The sequence below is a fragment of the Podarcis filfolensis genome, assembly GCF_964270895.1.
Source record: "Podarcis filfolensis genome assembly, chromosome: 1".
NCBI classification, from domain to species: domain Eukaryota; kingdom Metazoa; phylum Chordata; class Lepidosauria; order Squamata; family Lacertidae; genus Podarcis; species Podarcis filfolensis.
This window is the reverse complement of record NC_139604.1, coordinates 29,828,531-29,843,609: the sequence shown is the minus strand read 5'-3', so window position 1 is coordinate 29,843,609 and position 15,079 is coordinate 29,828,531. Positions and strand designations below refer to the sequence as shown.

The window sequence follows — 15,079 nt, the reverse complement described above, 5'->3', positions numbered from 1 at the left end:
ATGAGAACATTAAAAATAAAATATTACAAAATAAGCCACTAAACTGTGTTTATTGTTTGCAATAAACTGCATTCAATACTGCTTTCCAACATATAAAGTCTTACATCATGCACAGCTTAGCTGAACAACCATCCGGTTGGTATTAGACTTATCATTTAAAATAATGCACATTTCCAGGTAGGTTTCACATTTATTAGGCTGTAATCTTATACCAATTTACCTGGCACTTAAATCTGAGTAGATACACCTAATGTTGTGCTGTTAATGAATGCCAATTATACATTTTATTAGGAGCATTTCTGCCACTAAATGCCCTACGAAGCAACTGGATACAGCTGTACCAATTGTATCTCAATGACTTTATCCAACAGTATTCCATGGGCTCCGACTGATATTCATTCAAGCTGAGATGCTTCTGGTGGGGTCATGCAAGCTACAGCTAAAGACTCAGGAAACTAGAGCAGGTATGGGGAACATTTAGCCCTCTGGATGTTGCTGAATGACTACTTCCATCAGTCCCACCAAGCATGGTCAATGGCCAGTGATGGTGAGAGTTGTAGTTCAGCAACATCCAGAACACTTGTATAGAGCAACTCTTGTTGGGATGCAACCTCTAGAAGTTGAGAGTGGAATACAAAGTTCCACTAAGGAGGGCACTCTTTTGGTGCAAACATTTCTGCTTGGCTGATGAAACAATCTCCCCCTTCTCCCACTCTGCGCTGCTCTGGGCATTCTCTTGACCCCACAGAGCCAATTTAAGGGAGTGAGGGTGTGCAGGGGCAGAAGAAGAGGGAAAGTCCTGTAGTGCTAGTGGGACTTATTGTGGAGGAGTTTGGATTTGATATCCCGCTTTATCACTACCCGAAGGAGTCTCAAAGCGGCTAACATTCTCCTTTCCCTTCCTCCCCCACAACAAACACTCTGTGAGGTGAGTGAGGCTGAGAGACTTCAAAGAAGTGTGCCTAGCCCAAGGTCACTCAGCGGCTGCATGTGGAGGAGCGGAGACGTGAACCCGGTTCACCAGATTACGAGACTACCGCTCTTAACCACTACACCACACTGGCTAGTCAGTGTAGGCAACTATCTAGTTGAATCCAGCCCTGAATGCTCCCCTTAATTGTATTGATCCCCATGGAAATTGGATTAAGGTGTTTCTAGACAGAGGGCTTTCTGAGTCTCAGCATTCAATGCCAGACACGTAAAAGCCATAAAAGGATTGTCCTTCTTCCTGTGCTTATCAGCACTAGTCTCGACAAACTAACTGGGGTTTAGCAGGATCAGTGCTGGAGGCACTATTCAAAAGAGAGACTGCGGGGCAAACCTTTATTCTAATTGGTACCACTTCCTTTTGATAACATGCTTTCCACTTCTGGCTTAATGACATTAGGGAAGGTCTCTTTGAGACTCTGACTTAAATGGAACGAATTGGTGCTGTAGCGTTAAACCAGAAGTGGAAATAAATGTATCAAAAGGAAGGCGCACCAAAGGATTTTCACATCCTCCTGAAGCACATCTCTCATCGACTTCAGCTGGTTTAGGTTTTCAAACATCTCGCTTCAAAGAGGCTGCATTTCCCTGGATGAAACTGTGGGCAGACATGCAGGCTGTGCACAAATGATGGTAGTTTTGTAGCGCTGTCATTGCCAACATGTCCCACCTCAGTGTCTGTTCAAACCATACCCTGGAAAAAGCTGAAGCAAGATCCCAGAAGCCTAACCAGCATGTCTGAAATGTTTTCATTTGAACAGATGGGGGAGAAACTCATTTAGTTCACATTTTAATGCAAGCCCATCCAATTTGTGCCCTTTTCCTGCTCCAGTTTGTCCTCTTAAAATTGCACATGCACACACACACACACACCCCAGCTGCTTTTTCTCCTTGTCTGGAAAAAATATTGCCTTTCTATGGGTTGCAAAGCAACTGGTGTACGTATGTGTGTGATTTTGATCAAATGAACAGCAGCAAAGAAAATGATTTCATTGCATAGCGCTTAGGTTTTTGGTTGCTGTCTTTGAATCTGCTTTTCAGTAAAACAACAACAACAGGGATATAAACATGCAATTGCAAACCAAGAGTCCTTTGAACTCTAAGCATCCCATCCGTCAGAGCAACTTGACACAGAAACTGTCCTCTTCAACATCCACTTAAAATACATTTGGCTCTTATGTAGTTATATAACATTATGCTACCTCTCTTTCAGCAATGAAGTCGCAGTTTGTATTTTATGTGCAACTGCTTCGTTTCACAGGTCAGTGTGTGTGTGTATGTGTGTGTGTGTGTGTATTATTGCTCATATAATCCAAAGCATGAGGGATCTAAAGCAAGTTTTCTGTAAAACTACGTTAGAAATGCTACAGACTAGCTTCCACAGCAAATCCAGATGCTGTCAAACCATTACACTTGCCCCAAAAGGGTGGAAATGGTTGCTCTATGAATTTATACTACACTGAATTGAATAATTAATGGATTTTAACATGAGACTGCATTATACAGAAATGTATAATGGCATGAATGTGAAACCAGAAAGTCTCCTTGGGCCAAAAAACAAAAATAAATAAATATGTATTCAGTACAGGCCCCTAAGGCCATCAAAAGTCAAGAGACACATTCCTCTCCCTGTACCATTATCAATGTACATTTTTTTAGCAATCAAAAGCAGATTTACATACCATGTTCATGTCAATGCCATTTGTGTATGTCCATGCATGCTGAAAATATTCTTCAAGCCGCTGCCTCAGTGGGTTGGGAATTTGATGAAAGCGTATAAACTCTTTTACACGCAACATCTGCATGTGATACCGTGCAGTCCCTGAATACAGTCTTTGGATTATTGCGGATACATTTCCAAAAATGCTTGCATACATTAATGCTGGGATCAAACAAACAAACAAACAAACAGTTAGATAATATCACCATACTGGTTGTTATAACTTCAAAAAATTAACAGTAAGCCCAAATTAGATTTTATAAGGTCTTGAGCTTTGTTGTCTGAGGCCGGGGGCAGGAGTCTTGTTAGAATAAAGTTATAAACTGGAAGAAAAAAGCAAAATGTCCATATCTTGTGAACCGCTGTGAGATCTTTTGATCTAATAAATGAATAATAAATAAAATAAAATATATGCTAATGAACTTCAACTGTAGCCATGACTGCAGATGTACAATGGGTTGTTTTTACTCGTTGGATTTTCTGCGGAAAAAGGAAATCCAGATTAAATGTAAAAAAAAATTTTTTTTTAAAAATACCAGCTGGTATTTTGATGGCAACCATGTCATATGGATGATGCTATAAAACATTTGTGTGCATCAAATGCTCTGATTTCACAATAAACTCTCATCTGGAGGCTCACTTAAACTGCTTAACTTAGAATCAGTTGTGCTACTTGTTGAAGTGGTTATGGAGAGTTAAAGAGCAGGGAATGGAATGGAGAGTTTTAGGGGAAACAAGTCAATAGAACAGAATGACTGTATCAACGTCTCCGATACGTAGACAAGGAATTCAGAACTGTTATCTCCAAATGTTGTATTTTGTAATTTTGTTCGAAGTGGAACAGATTCCCACGAGAGGTGGCAGACTCTCCTTCCTTGGAGGTTTTTAAGCAGAGTTTGGATGGTTGTCTGTCATGTATGAAGGACGTGTGATCCAGAATTGGCCTCCACAGTCACTTACAGACTCATTGTTAAAACCGTGTTTATGGAAGACAATCTTACTCGGCTACGAGTGATGGCCAAAGAAGAAAAGAAGAATAATGAAGTAGCAGATTCCTACACTGAAAGGGGTTGGTCTCCTCCAGCTCTACAGCTCTACGATTCTATATTATAGGCATATTTACAATCACTTTGGATATATGATTGGTCTACTGAATGTGGCATACGGTTTGAAGAAGCTTTAAAAAAATCATTAAATAACAATTTCATCCTGAATTGGACAATGCAGATTTATTTTTATTATTATTTTGGAAACTGTAATTCACAAACTGCCAAGCATTGTTGGTTTTAATTTGGCTGCCTTAAACACAAGTGTTTTCTGGTAATGTGAGTTACCGTATTTTTCGCTCTATTGGACGCACCGGACCACAGGACACACCTAGTTTTTAGAGGGGGAAATCAAGGAAAAAAATATTATGGAGAGGCGAACGGCTAAAGAGGAAGCCCGGGCAGCGAGCGGGATGGATCGCGCTCGCTGCCCGGGCTTCCTCTTTAGCCTTGCACAGCCTCCTGCAGCTGGAGAGATTGCACAAGGCTTTTTTAGAGGAGGGAGAAGGGACTGACTGGCCGCGTCAGTCCCTTCTCCCTCCTGGGGAAAAGCCCGCAAGAGCCGTGCGAAGCTTGTGTGTGGCTCTTGGGGGCTTTTCCTGCTTGCCTCCCCCCCTGCATTTGCTCCATAGGACGCACAGACTTTTCCCCTTAGTTTTTAAGACGGAAAAACTGCGTCCTATGGTGCGAAAAATACGGTATGTCTTTCCAGACTGCTGCCATGATATAACACTGCCATGTTGCTTATAGGAGGGTACCACCTTTTACTTACTAACTTTGTTTCCTTTGCCCTTAACAGCAGCTTGACTGGCAGAAATTAAACAGGTGACTCTTCCCTCAGTATTTCTCCCTGAGCCAGGAGAAGTTTTTAACTTGTGTAAAAATGGTGGCAATTTTAAACCCAGCAGCACAAAATTTTGCCACATTACGTCAGGTGTATGAAGTGACCTTAACTTTCTGAAGCTGCAAACCTTAGCATTCGACTCGCTTCAGTGCTACTTGCTGGCTAGAATCCAGTTATTTCAGTTTGATTGGTTTATATGTCAGGCTGATTTAGACCTAACAGGGATTTTATGGTGTCCTTTATACCATCCGCCCCAAATACAATTTAGCAGATTTAATTTCTGGTTAAAATTGTTTATGCTAATGCAATGTACTTTCTTTTAATTAAAAAAAAAAAAGCCAACAAGCAACAGATGCCGTATTACTATTTTATAATTGTCATTTTGATTCTAATATTTCTTTTATTTCTAGACACAAAGGGAACAGAGAGTTCTTTTATTTTCAAGGTGGGGGTGGGGAGGATTGGCTACTGTGAAGAAGCTCCCTTTAATGTACTGAAGCCATAGAACTTCAATGAGAATTTTAATGTTCTACCTTGATTACCGATTCCTAAAACGAATGCTTTTTAATTTTTTTAAAGAAGCTCTTACAAAAGAAAGGGAAAAAGACCAGTGGCTCCTAAAATGACAGCAGAGCCACCAACATCCTCAACCTTTATGGTTCACTCTCTCCGTCTCAGGACCTGAGAGGGCTGCCATCTGTCCGGAATTTCCTGGACATATCCAGAACACTGCAGTCGGAAGCAGTATCTAGGCGGAAATCAGAAAAATGTAAGGGGAAATCCGGACACATGTCAACCCATGTTGACATGCCAATGAATTGCAGAGCTGGAAGGGACCCTCAGGGTCATCTAGTCCAGCCCCCTGCAAAACAGGAATCTTTTGTCCAACCCATAATCCTGAGATTAAAAGTCTCATTCTCTACTGACTGAGCTATGTTGAATTTAGGGGACTGAACAAACTTAGGGCCCAATCTTACATGTTTACCTGGGAATAAGTTCCATTGAACTCACCAGGACTTTACTCCCAAGTAGACACATGTTGAATTGTACAGTGGTACCTCAGGTTAAGTACTTAATTTGTTCCAGAGGTCCGTTCTTAACCTGAAACTGTTCTTAACCTGAAGCACCACTTTAGCTAATGGGGCCTCCTGCTGCCACCGCGCCACTGGAGCACAATTTCTGTTCTCATCCTGAAGCAAAGCTCTTAACCCGAGGTACTATTTCTGGGTTAGTGAAGTCTGTAACCTGAAGCGCATGTAACCTGAAGCATATGTAACCCGAGGTACCACTGTACTGTTAATGGGTAGCAATGAGTTCAGAGCTGGGTGCAAGAGGACACCCTCAGGTGCTGCCTTCAGAAACAGCTCAGCTTGAAACTCCGGTTCCCCTCCAGCTCCACTTCCTGGGTCATGTTGTCTTACATGCCCTTCCTCTGTGACACAATTCATTTCTCAGCACCGACGTTCATTAATTAGGCCTCTCTAAAGTGCAGCTTCGTCTCATCCGTTTCCACTTCTAATCATTTCCATTTATCCACATCAGTTCTTGAGAGACGTCTGCTCAGTCGATCAAATCTGTCATTTATTCGTGCAGTGGATTTGACAGACTTAGCATTATCTCCAAGAATGAAAGCCGAGAAAATCAATGGAAAAATTATTTATTCTCTCCTCTCTGTAAAAAACAAACTCCTTTCTCCATTCCCACATGCATACGCATGGCACTTTTGTTTACTGCGAGAACTGCTACTAATATAAACAATCGTCACTGCTGAGGGCAGAAGGGAAAGATAAAGCTTTTTGACTTGACTTCACAAAGAGAGCCGTTCCAATTTCCTGAAGAAGGGAGTTGTGGGGCTGCTACAGTAAAGGGCCTGCTTCTTTGAAGCCTGTAATTTAGTCTCAACATGCATTAGATTCAGTTACAAGGCCTAAACAGTAGTTGGATGTTCACAAAGAAGAAGGTGTTCCTTGAAATAATCAGAGATAATTCATGTGACCATCCAGTTTGCAGTAAGGAATTAAGCAAAATTAATGAGAGGAATTCCATGTGCACAAAGCCTTTACACCAATAAAGAGGATTTCCTTTAAAACATGATGGGTAAATGGAATTAGCATACAGAAAAAAAAATTGGCTTCCAGGTGGAAAAATCAAAATTGGAAACAGAACTGTTAGATCCCAAAACTAAGATACTTTCAAGAATGTATAACTTGCTGTTAAAATGGAATACGCAGGATGAAACGGTTAAATCTGCTATGATCAAATGGGCACAAGATATTGGTCACAACATTATGTTTGCTGACTGGGAACAGTTGTGGACCACCGGTATGAAATTTACGGCATGTAATGCCTTAAGAGAGAATATTATGAAAATGATTTACAGGTGGTACATGACACCAGTCAAGCTTGCAAAAATATATCATTTGCCCGATAATAAATGTTGGAAATGTAAAGAAAATGAAGGTACATTCTTTCACCTTTGGTGGACGTGCCCAAAGATTAAGGCTTTCTGGGAGATGATATATAATGAAATGAAAAAGGTATTTAAATATACCTTCCTGAAGAAACCAGAGGCCTTTCTCCTGGGCATAGTCGGCCAATTGGTGCCAAAGAAGGATAGAACTTTCTTTATGTATGCAACAACAGCAGCAAGAATACTTATTGCAAAGTATTGGAAGACACAAGAGTTACCCACCCTGGAAGAGTGGCAGATGAAGGTGATGGATTATATGGAATTGGCGGAAATGACTGGCAGAATCCAAGACCTGGGAGAAGAGTTGGTGGAAGAAGACTGGAAGAAATTTAAAGACTATCTGCAGAAACACTGTAAAATTAACGAGTGTTAAAATGATGTTGGACTGAAAATAAGTGGCATTAGCAACAAAGTTAATAAGAATATGCAAAAATGAATTGATAATGGATGAAAATATAGAGTTATAATATGTTAAGATATAGAGTTAAGATAAACGAAAGAGGGTAAGGATTTGCTGATTTGATTATTTAAATGGGAATACAAAAAGGGGAGGTGTGAGGAGGCCAAGGAAACAAGCTAATGAGTTTAAAGTTACAAAAAACGGATTTGTTTTTAATTCTTTTTTATCTATTTGTTTTTTGTATTTCGTATTTTTATTCTTCTTTCTTCTTTTTTATGTATTTTTGTATGTTCTCTTTTTTGTATCTTTTTCTTTCTATATGACTTTTTTCTATTTTGTAAACTTATGTTTTTGTAAAATCTCAATAAATATCTTTTTTAAAAAAAGGAATTAGCATACAGAAATCTGTTTTATTCTTAATTATATATTGAGTGGAGAGCTGGAATTGAAGGGAAGGGAAGGGCAGTTCTGGCCTATCAGTTATTTTAAAGGGTAGGCCCACCCTACCTAGACATTATTGTGGGGGTCTCAGTATTTAAGAGTTGCCATATGTCTGGAATTTCCCAGACATATTTGGAATACTGCAGTTGGCAGCAGTGTCCAGGTGGAAATCAGCAAAATGTCTGGGAAAATCCGGATGTATGGCAGCCCATGTAGGCAGTGCTGTTTTTGCCGATTTCCCAACAACTTTGGGCAATCTCAACAACTTTGCCAGAAGAAAGCTCAACAACTTTTCTGTCTGGATTTTCACTGTTTGAAATATGGCAACCCTAAGTATTTATCATTTAACTTGTTATCATTTAAGAGACACAATGGAAATATTTACAAAACTAACAGAGTTTATTTTAAAAATCTGTTTGAATTGAAATGTTGTTGGTGATATCACACTTTAGTCATACTGATTAGACCCATTACAATCAACAGACTTGACTTAGTTAAATGTATTTATTTCAGTGGGTCTGGGTATGACTCAGCTATGTATCTAAATCTAATATCACACACACTTATCTGCAGCAGACTCCAGAACACTTCAGGTGTTTTGTGTGTGTGATTATACGTTTGTTTGGTTTTCATTAGACTGCATGCTTAATGTGGAATTATGGTCTCTTAGGAGGCACAGTTTGATATAAGGAGTTGGGTGCCTCACTCCTTCTTCTCGGGTTCGAATTCCACCCCTGGTAGTATGATCATATAAAATGGAACTAATCGAGTTTTTTTAAAAAATAAACATTGCTGCTTATAGCACAATAGGACTTAGATATATAGGTGCATCAATGTGTTTTTCATTATTTCTGCACACCTGTTTGTGCAGCCTCTTGTTATTTGCCTCACATTTCTCTCACCTTGACAGCCTTCAAGAGAAAGCCTGAAGGGGGTTTCATGTGGGAAGAAAACATGATTCCATTTGGTATGAAGCAAATGCCCACTTAGAAGAGATCCCTGTGATCTTAAAGGAATCTAGCCCATGTTTTATGTTTCCCAGTTTACCGCAGTCTGGAGCAGTTCCAGCCTAAGTTTTACAAAAAGTTCAGGAGCTCTAAGAGACTTAGGACTCAGCTAGATAGGTAAAGAAAAAGTGATTTTTATGTGTTGTATATGTGATATATCATATCACAGACGGTGCTGTGGAGCCCCGTTTTCCTCTACCTGTTTTCTCTGTTTAAATTTACAACGCATTTAACTGAAACGCTTCCCTTCGATGTGTCTAGATCCAGCCTAGGTCCTGAGGTGACTGCAGTGATAGATTTCCTTTTCCATTTTTTATTCTTTTGAGGATTTTAATTGACAATTAATTGTCCTGTCAAATCACACACTCTACTTTCAGAGTGGACCCCATCTAATAGCCCTTCATGGATTACGCTGCCACAGAAGCCACTAGAAGCTTCTCTAAGTCAAGGAAGAATGGAAAGAAAAGTAGTTAAGGCTCTCCATAAGCAATTCACACATTTTCACATTTGCTTGAATATGTGCCACGGTTGGAGCTGAAGAGAAATAAAGTGATATCAGCTATGTGCCACAGGCTGCCTTCCCTCAGCAGTGTCAAGAGAACCAAGCCTGACCTACTTTACCCGGCTCATATCTTTCTAGAATATTCCCTGTAGCAATAGTATGATGACTAGAGCAGAGGGAATACAGAGAGGAAATAGAGTACACCAGACATAGCACCGTAATGGTGTGTCCTCTTTAACACTTGGACTGCAGGCTTCCAAACTTCCAACACATTCTTCAAGTATTCTTGAAATGAATGAAACACAAGCAAAAACACTTCCCTGTCAAAAACAGCATTTTTAAAAATGAAACTTCTAAAACAATGTTTGCAGTCTCAAGCTCAACTCTTTGAAAGGGCCATAAGGTGGTTACTTTCCGCACAGATATATAACGGAGAAGCACTGCATGTTTGGGATATATATATTTAAATTAAAGGTTCCACCCCACATGCCCTAGTGACATGGACACCATCAGCAGTTGGTTAAATGATTTTGATATCATCTTAAAATCCCCGTGGGCCCTAGTTGTTCTGCTGGACTGAGATTTTTGCTAAGGCATTTCAATGAAAAGAATGATATTGTGCAGAGGGAGCTGGGTATCTTTAGGTAGAATCATAGAGTGGGAAAGGGACCTTTGGGGGCATCTAGTCCAACCCCCTGCAATGCAGGAATCTCAGCTAAAGCATCCATGATAGATGGCCATCCAAACTCTGCCTTCCAAGTAAGGAAAGTCCACAACCTCCCAAGGGAGACTGTTCCACTGTCGAACAGCTATTACTGTCAGAAAGTTTTTCTGTATGTTTAGTCAAAATCTCCTTGACACCACTGGTTGCTTGAAGCCATTGGTTTGAGTCCTATCCTCCAGAGCAGGTAAGGACAACCTTCTCATATAAATCCTGAAATGTTTTAAGATCGTCAGAGGAGTCTCAACTTAGAGTCCTGTGACCTTCGAAGGTTACGAAGAATAAGGACTTCCTGGGGATTGCCCAGCCTCAATGTTATGGAACTTGCTCCCTACAAAAACCTATCTAGCCTGCTCCTTAATGTGTTTCCATAGGATGGCATGGTTTTTAGACACTTAACAATCTTCTGCCTGTCAGCATTTTCATCCCTCCCATTGCAAGGATCACCAGCTCATGTTTGTTTTACTTTCTGTCTGAGAGAAAGGAGGGGGCAGAAGCTACTTTTCCAGACTTCCGTCCCTAGTACTGTGAGGTTTTTTCTTTGATCTGTCTAGAGAGAAGATGGCAGTATGAGAGAGCTGTTTCTCTCGTACATGTTTGTTATGTTCTTTTATTTGTTTAATTAGAAGAAATAAATTAGGTATGCAGCAAAACCTCCACAGCTTTGCTTCCGTTACTCTGCTGCATTTGAGGTGCTCACTTGAGCAAATGTGAGTCCACAGCACCAGGACCTATTCCTCGGGAATGCTGTGTTGCTGTTCCTATGTTCCTGTGATTGGAAGGTCAGAGAAGGTGCTTCCGACACCCAGCCCATGCAGGCGCTGAAGATGTGGGCTGAACATGGGTGCATGGAAACTGCTCCCCCCGCCCCCTGCCACCTCCAACAGCCTCCACTGATAAGGAAATGACATGACTTTTTTTGAAGACTGAAGTTTTTTTCCGATATTCTTTTGTGCGCAATGAGAACGTGTAAGTTTTACTGGTGGCATGCTCTGCCACCAAGCTAATAATGTTCATTTGAGCATCGACAGGCACCACTATTAGGGAGCCCCATGAACATGACGAATGCATGAAAAGAGCTCCATCATACATCTTATAAGAAATGGTTAGTGTAAGTTGTCAATAGAATAGGCTTCATTCCTATATACCACAGGCACAAACATGTACAGGGCACTCCTCAATGAGCAGGGAAGAAAATGCAGAGGAGTAGATATCGGCCTTAATTAAAGTGGTTTGGGGGGGGCAGGGGCAGGGAGGCTTTCGGATAAAATTGCATCTAAAAGCAGCACCTAAAAGAGCAAAGCTGATTGGGGTAAATTATTTTTAAGCTGGGTTGCTGAAAGGAAGACATACGGGATATTCCAAATGGTTGGTTTTACAAGGGATACTCCAGAGAAAAATAAAGAGGGATAACACACATACTAGGGCAGGGGTGTGGGATTCGTGCCCCCTGTGGATATTATTAGACTCTAATTCACATAACCACTTCTATTTTTCTAGAAAAAGAGGTGCCGGAACTTACAATGAACACCTCCCCTGTTCTCTTAGAATGGCAATGGTGGCAGGCTGAGAGGTGCCGGAACTGAGTTCCAGTGAGTTTCGGATGAAAAAAAAAGCTCCGCTCATAACCCCAACCAGCATGACCAGTGGTCAGGGATGATGGGAGTTGTACTCCGGCAACATCCAGAGGGCCACAGTTTGCCTAACCCTTTAGTAAGGAGAGAACTCAACTGAGTCCAGGGAGCCTTACATCAAGCATGCTTAGGGTTGCAAAGCATGCAAATTGTTCTACTCCTTTACAAGATAGATTCTAAATATGTCCCAGCCCATAGAGACACTATAAAGGGGTATTTGGCAGTGCTTAATTTCTAAAAATGAAAGTTATCAGTAATGAATATTAACTGGAATTCACATTCATTCACCCCAATTTCCAGCCATTTTCAGGTTGTTTAGTGCTTAAGGACATGCATTCTGCATTCAGGGGCATTTCTGTATCTATTATAACTTGACACATTTTGCTCCTGTGCCCTGACATTGAAGGCAAGCTGCAGGGTTAAACACAGATAAGCTCAGGTGGTTCTTTTTTGGTGGTGGTGGTGGTGGGGTGGGCTAGATGAAAAGCAAGCTAGAAGGCTTTCCCTATGGGAATCTTATCTATGAGCTGAGGAAGCCTTACCTTGACCTTTGCATACAGTGGGCTTTCTTTCTTTCCTTTACCCAAATTCTTTTATCTCACACACATTTAACATAGGAAAATGCTGTAGTGTTCACTATTCCCCGGTAAGGGGGGTGGAGTTAGGGGAAAGTGAAAAATGCAGAAGGGTCCCTACTTACAGCCAATCAACATGACGCAGATGGAAAAGATTTTCTCTGAGTTGGTGTTTGGAGACACATTTCCAAATCCGACGCTGGTCAGGCTGCTGAAGGTGAAATAAAGTGCTGTGACGTATTTGTCCTTGATAGATGGTCCAGAGCTGCTATCACTCCGGTTATAATGCTTTCCCAGTTGCTGTCCCAGGGAATCCAACCAGCCGATTTTACGAGCCAGGTAATCCCTTTCGACGTTCCCAATGGCGTACCAGATGCAAGCCAGCCAGTGAGCAATGAGGGCAAATATGCACATAAGTAACATCAGAACAGCAGCACCGTATTCAGAGTATCTATCCAGTTTCCGTGCGACCCTCACCAAACGGAGAAGTCTAGCTGTCTTCAGAAGGCCAATCAGGGTTGTTGTCTGCAGGAGCAAAATAATAATAATAATAATAATAATAATAATAATAATAATAATAATAATAATGCAATTTAAGAACAGCGAAAGGTTTCTCAAATTCCACAACAAGCTGTGGAAAACCACCAAGGTGACTGCAGCAGTGAATATTTGTACTTTTAATACAGTGGTACCTCAGTTGTCAAACGTAATCCATTCCAGAGGACCATTCGGCTTCCAAAACGTATGACAACTGAGGCGTAATGGGCGATCAGCAAATTCCATTGAGAAAAATGGAGAAATGCGCCTCAGAAGCTGTTTGACTTCTGAGGCATGTTTGAAAATGGAAGCATTCTCTTCCAGGTTTCCAGCGTTCGGGTTCCAAATTGTTCGGCTTCTGAGATGCTCAAAAACCGAGGCTCTACACTATATAGATTTAGAAATAAATAAAGGAATTTCCCACTACGAGGATTTCTTCACAGAAATTAGGAGACGCAAGTTGGGATTAGATGAGCTACTTCAGGCAACCCCCATGGGTGTGTTAAGGGTGTGTCTTAGTTCTAAGCAGACATGTACAGAATTGCAATGCCATTTATTATTTAATGTTTTTTTCAGTATAGCTCAGGGCAGTGTGCATAAAATTCCTAGGAAGCCTCCTATCCAGGAAGTGACGAGAGACTACAGATTGCCAGCAAAGTTGACTGATCACATGCATTCAGACCATAGAATAGTGTATGACATTTGCATCTTCAGACAGCTGTTTCCCCACTGTACACAAACAGCCTTTGAATCTCCCTTCTTCTTCTTTTTTAATGGTTTGCCATGTGACATTGGAGGAGAGGATGCTGATTGCTGAGCAATGCACACCCAAAGGCGCATTGGGCACATTGAAATCATAATCATATGCTACTTTCCCACAATGGTGCTCCAAGTGGTGCTCAGCATGCCAAACGAACAACAATAAAGAGAACTGTATATATTTTAAGAACAATGTTGAATAATCATAATGTCAATTATAAATACAGAAAATAGATCCATACAAAAAGAGTGTTAAAAAGCTAACCTAATTTAGCGGTTTAAAACTAAGCAGGATAAACCACTGCAGAGTTCTTTAAGTCTTCTCAGTTATTAACATCTGTGTCTACACATAACAACAGCAAACCAATCTCATTTTCAATAACATACAGTGGAGCCTTGGTTCTTGAACTGAATCCGCTCCGGAAGTCCGTTCAACTCCCGAAACTGTTCGAAAACCATGGCGCAGCTTCCGATTGGCTGAAGGAGCTTCCTGCACGCAAGTTGAAACTACAATGGACATTTGGCTTCTGAAAAACGTTCGAAAACCAGAGCACTTTTCGGTGTTCGGGTGCCAATTTGTTCATCAACTAAGCTGTTCGAGAACCAAGGTACCATTGTATTATAAACCTGCAAGCCAGAGGTGTATGAGCTACTGTCCCCCACTCCTTCAAGACTTTTCAGCTGCTTTCTCCAAAGATCCCTCAATGCAGATTATAAGCTTCTGGTTGTATCCATGCTAAGCACATGGGAAGCAGCATTACCTACTTTATCCAGGTGTCTCTATACCGACAAGCACCAAGCTCTCGAGGGTTTCAGATGTGTGTCTTTCCCAGTCCAACTTGCAAGTGCCAAGGGCTGAATGTGGGCTTTTTTTGCAAGCAAAGATTGTGCCCTATCACTGAACAACAGCCCTCCCCATCAAAGGTGCTGAAGCACTCTTAAGCTTCATTGGATTCAATGGGGGGGATGTTATATGAATGCTCACATCACTGTCTGACCAGTGTTAGGAACTCAGTGTTAGACCAGATCCAGCTGGGCAGTACTTGTGCAGTTCAAGCTGACCAGGGAGAAAATTTGCTTACCTTAAATGGTCAGAGGGCATTGTGACCTGGCCACAGGCCTGGTCCTAGATCTGGCAGCTGGCTGGGAAGGACTGCAGGCCTGCCTGCAGATTGGTCTATGGCAGGTGGACCTGGGTCCAAGCATTCCCCAGGGGGTAGGCTCAACCGGCCAATGGGCCTCGCTTGAGTCTGCCCCCTGGGAAATAAGTAGAGGTGAGCCCAGCATCCATCCCCTGTTTTTCTGTCAGTCTATCCAATGATTTACATAGGTTGCCATACATCCAGAATTGCCCAGACGTTGAAAATAGTGTCCAGGCGGAATTTCCAAAAATCACGAAAAATGTCCTGGGAAACTCAGGCATATGGCAACCCATG

At 41.4% G+C, this 15,079-nt stretch overlaps 1 protein-coding gene across 12 annotated transcripts in view; it reads right to left on the bottom strand.

Annotated features, from left to right (window-relative positions):
* Nucleotides 1-15,079, bottom strand: part of KCNH7 (potassium voltage-gated channel subfamily H member 7) — a 256,126-nt gene that overhangs the window by 32,404 nt on the left and 208,643 nt on the right. For all 12 annotated transcript variants that reach the window (XM_083577003.1, XM_083576998.1, XM_083577002.1 and 9 more), the window contains 2 exons: nucleotides 12,473-12,872; nucleotides 2,670-2,869 (listed from right to left, as the gene is read on the bottom strand). In XM_083577003.1, coding sequence (XP_083433129.1) covers nucleotides 2,670-2,869; nucleotides 12,473-12,872 — 600 coding nt within the window. The remainder of the gene's footprint in view (nucleotides 1-2,669; nucleotides 2,870-12,472; nucleotides 12,873-15,079) is intronic.